This window comes from Myotis davidii, unplaced genomic scaffold, assembly GCF_000327345.1.
Source record: "Myotis davidii unplaced genomic scaffold, ASM32734v1 scaffold107, whole genome shotgun sequence".
Lineage (NCBI taxonomy): Eukaryota > Metazoa > Chordata > Mammalia > Chiroptera > Vespertilionidae > Myotis > Myotis davidii.
Window position 1 is genome coordinate 2,411,264 of NW_006383012.1, and position 4,030 is coordinate 2,415,293.

A 4,030-nucleotide genomic window follows, 5' to 3' on the forward strand; every position below is an offset into this window, starting at 1 on the left:
GGGGCTGGGAGTCTATATTTCTGACTCGCTCCCCGGGGCCGCTGCTGTTCCCCTGGCCCACACCCTCCGAGTGGCAAGGGCCCTACTCAACCTAACATGCAACAGGGGACCAGGGTGCTGATGGAGTTGGGCCCACCTTGGTCCTTCCTCCCTCCTGAGCCCCAACCGGGCCTCTTATGTTACTCTTCACCCCAACCAGGGCAAGCTGTTTTTCTTTTTCCTATTTTGCAGGTGAGAAAACGGAGGCTCAAATAAATTCTGTGACTTTCCCAAGTCACCCTTGTGGCAAGGAGTCAAGCTGGGCCCCAGATGCCGGCCTGCTCTGAGGGACTGTAGAGCTCTCCTCAGCCAACCCCTCTTCTTACGGGGACATTGGGGGACAAGTCTGGCAGACAGAGCCCTCACCAGGACCCCTCCCACTCTTGGGACGGTGTTGAAGGGCTGCCAGGACGAGGAAAGAGAAGTGGCCCACCGTGTTACCGTCACATTTGCCAGGACTGGAAATTCCCAGGGCGCTGAACAGATGCTGTGTCAGCTGATACGGGTTTTACAGCCACCGCAGACCCAGGTGACCTTCTGGTTGTGTTTGTAAATCAAAGTTGGAAAGGGCAAAGGTCATCTGGGCTGAGTTTCTCCCCCCCCCCCATTATTATTAACCTTCTCTCCCTTATCAGTTTTCTCCTTTCTGTTCTCCAGTTGTTATCGGATCAGATGAAGTCTCACCCAAGGTGGGGCCAGTCACACCTGGGCTCTGGAGGAAGAACTGTGGATGTCCCCGGCCCCTGCCGCTACCTCACAGGGCTGCAACAGGCATTGCAAGTGATCTGAGGAGGAACCCTTAGTGGGTCTACGGGCTGGCACCCACAGCAGATCACTAGGGTGACTCAAATACTGAGGAATGAGCTACAGGAGAGGGAGGGCATTTCCCAGGGGTCATGGGTTGAATTGTACGCCCCAAACATTTATCGATTGAAGTCCTAACCCCCAGGACCTCAGAATGTGACTTTATTTGGAAATCGGGTCTTTGCAGATGAGGTTATATTGGAGTAGGATGGACCCTAAACCCAATATAATGGTGACCTTTTATTTTATTTATTATTATTATTATTAATTTTGCTGCAAAAAGCTTTATTGTTTCCATTTGGTCCAATGCACCGGAGAGGAAGACTCCAGAATGGTTAAAAGGATTGCTAGTGGTTTTGGGAAGAGGCTCAGGCAAAAGCCAGACACTAGGGGAAGGCAGAGGGGCCCTCAAAGGCCTCCAAGCTCCAAAGGCTCCTAGATGTACCTGAGGGCAAGCCATTTAAAGAGACACTCGCCCAGCCCAGCCCAGCCTGGGGGGCGGCCACGAGGCGGAGGTGAGTCAGGTGTGGCCCATCTTCTTGATGAGTTTCACCTGCTCACCCAGGAAGTGTTTCTCCAGGAAGTCACAGAGCTGAGGGTCTGTGCGGGCAGCACCCAGCGCCTGCAGCTCAAACAGGACCTGGTTCAGGTTCTCCAAGGCCATGGCGGCTTCCGTGGCGTCCTGAGATTTGCCCCATTCGTATTGGGACGGCTTCCACACTGGTTTTGCATCTTTAAGAGGCGCTCGGCACCCTCATGCTTCGCTTCACCAACGAGGGGAAGACGTGGCCCACGTCCTCCGGAGCCAATCGTCGAGGTGGACGTAGCAGCCCAGGGACAGGTAGGTGCAGACACCGTGGACGCAGGCTGGCCAGGCGCTGGCGACAGCCTCCCCCTGGGCGGAATAACGCTGACGAGTTTGGGAGCTCATGGTTGCTCAGCAATGAGGGGTTAAGGTCCGCAAATGGTGTTGGCTGGCCTCAGAGGCTGAGGATGGCGGAGGTGCTGCCACAGGGGGTGACGTTCTGGAGGCTGGAGTCTGGGGTCAGGATGTCACCTGGTCGGGTTCTTGCAGGTTGCAGACCGCCATCCGCCGGTCTTCGCCTGGTGCGAACAGCTGGTGTCCTCTTAAGGGGGACCATTCGGACACAGGCAGGTGCACAGGGAGGGCACCGGGTGAGGAGGAAAGCAGAGATTGGGGAGATGTGGCTGAAGTCAAAGAACATAAAAGACGGCCAGCGAACCCAGAGCTAGGTGACAGGCACAGGGCAGAGTCTCCTCTCCAGTCTCAGAAGGAGCCATCCTGCCAGCACCTTCATTTCAAACTTCTAGCCTCTGGAATGTGAGACACATTTCCGTTGTTGAAGCCACTGAGTTTGTGGCACTTAGTTATGGCCACCCTAGGACACGAATACCCCGTTGCTAGAGGAGTTCACCCTGAGGCCGACAGCCACGTGGCAGGATAAACAAGCCACCCCTGGAATTTAAAATTTTCAACTAGCCACATTAAAAAAAAAAGATGAAATTCATTTTAATAATATATTTTATTTCACATAACTTATCCGGAATATCATAAGTAGTAAAAAGAATTGTTGAAATGTTTTATATCCTTTTTTGTTTGTTTCATACAAAATCTTTGAAATCTGGTGTGCTGTTTTCCACCAATAGCACCGCTCAAGTGGGATTAGCCAAATTTCAAGTGCTCAGTAGCCACTCACAGGTAGTGGCTACCGTATTGGACACATAGGTCCAGTTCTTTCTCCTCTCTGTATCCATGTGGCTTCAGGCAATTTACTGAGCCTGTTAGATCCTCAGTTTCTTCACCTGTAAAATGGGTTAGTAATGGTATCTTCACTACAGGGTTGGCATGAAGATGAAGTGCGAAGGAAGCACCTGTGCTTATCGGGTTTCTGACACAGGGTAAACCTATAACCAAGCGCTGTTACTGTGGTACAGGCCTGAGGGCATCAGACCAGATGTATAAGGCCATTCCCCGTTGAAGGATCATACAATCACCACAGTTCTCACTGGGCTCATATTGCACTCCCTCCACACTCAGACCCAGGCTCCCCATGGGAACCAACCTGAGTCTTCCTCCTCCAGAAAGTCTGCCTAAGAGCCCCAGCCCCCATGTTAAATTCTCAGAGCACCCAGGGAGAGTCCCCCAACTTAATACTTAATTGTTCTGTTCATTATGTAATACATGTGAGTGAGGTTTTGCGTCGCTTGAGGGCTGGGATATGCTTCCTCCTTTTCTCCTCCGGCCTCTGAGTTTGAGGTTCATGTCATCAGTCGGGCAGCAACCTTTATTGAGCACCTACCCTGTCGGCCATCTTCATCTGCCGGGCTTAGTGTAGGGGTCAGTGACCACGTGCAGATCGGTTTACCCAGGTACACCTCTCAGAAGCCCCCAGAGATGTGGTCTCCGGGCTCTAAGACCCAGGGCCCGGGCTAGAACAGCCATCCCTGTGGTCCAGCCCAGGGCAGTGGAGGTCTGAGACCCGCTCTGGAAAGAGAGGTCAGAGTGCCAGAGGACACTTTCCGGCACGCTTCACCCAGCGGGGAAAGCTTTCCTGCCACGGCTGGGTGGGCCAGCCCAGATGAAACCAAGGGCTGCCCTTTGAGCCACCTGCCCTCCTCACTTCCCCCTTTGCCCAGATGGCATTTTGTGGTTTGTTTACCACAAGTCACACCCTGATAGGGGCCCCACTGGCTGGGAAGGGTAGATGAGTCACCAGCACTTCCATGAGAGGCTGATGTAGGCGAGAGTCACAATCACGCCAGCCCAGCCCGGCCCCTCCTAATCCACCACCCTCCCCACCCCCAAACACACAGGCCGCTGAGTGATCACACTGGGGCTGATCTGGCATGGGGAGGGACAGGGACAGGCTGGCTGAAACGACAAGTCCTGTGGGCATTCGAGGCCTCACCCACTTCGGTTTCTGCGAGCAGCCCCTTTCTCGTCCCTGTCAACGCTCCATACAGGATCCAGAGAAGCCATTGTCCCCCAGGCCAGTCCTATAGATCCATCCCACCCCAGTCTTCCTGCACCTCCGCTCTTACTCCACAGGGGCAAAAGACCTGGATTTCAATCAGGCGATGCCACCTACTAGCTGTGTGGCTGTGGTCAAGACATTTAACTTCTGTGGCCCATCCGGCGTGGCTCAGTGGTTGAGCATCAACCTAT

General features: G+C 53.7%; 1 protein-coding gene across 1 annotated transcript in view; it reads left to right on the forward strand.

Moving 5' to 3' along the window:
• Positions 1–4,030, forward strand: part of DUSP5 (dual specificity phosphatase 5) — a 94,270-nt gene that overhangs the window by 2,520 nt on the left and 87,720 nt on the right. The window contains exon 3 of the mRNA XM_015557956.1: positions 1,583–1,684. Coding sequence (XP_015413442.1) covers positions 1,583–1,684 — 102 coding nt within the window. The remainder of the gene's footprint in view (positions 1–1,582; positions 1,685–4,030) is intronic.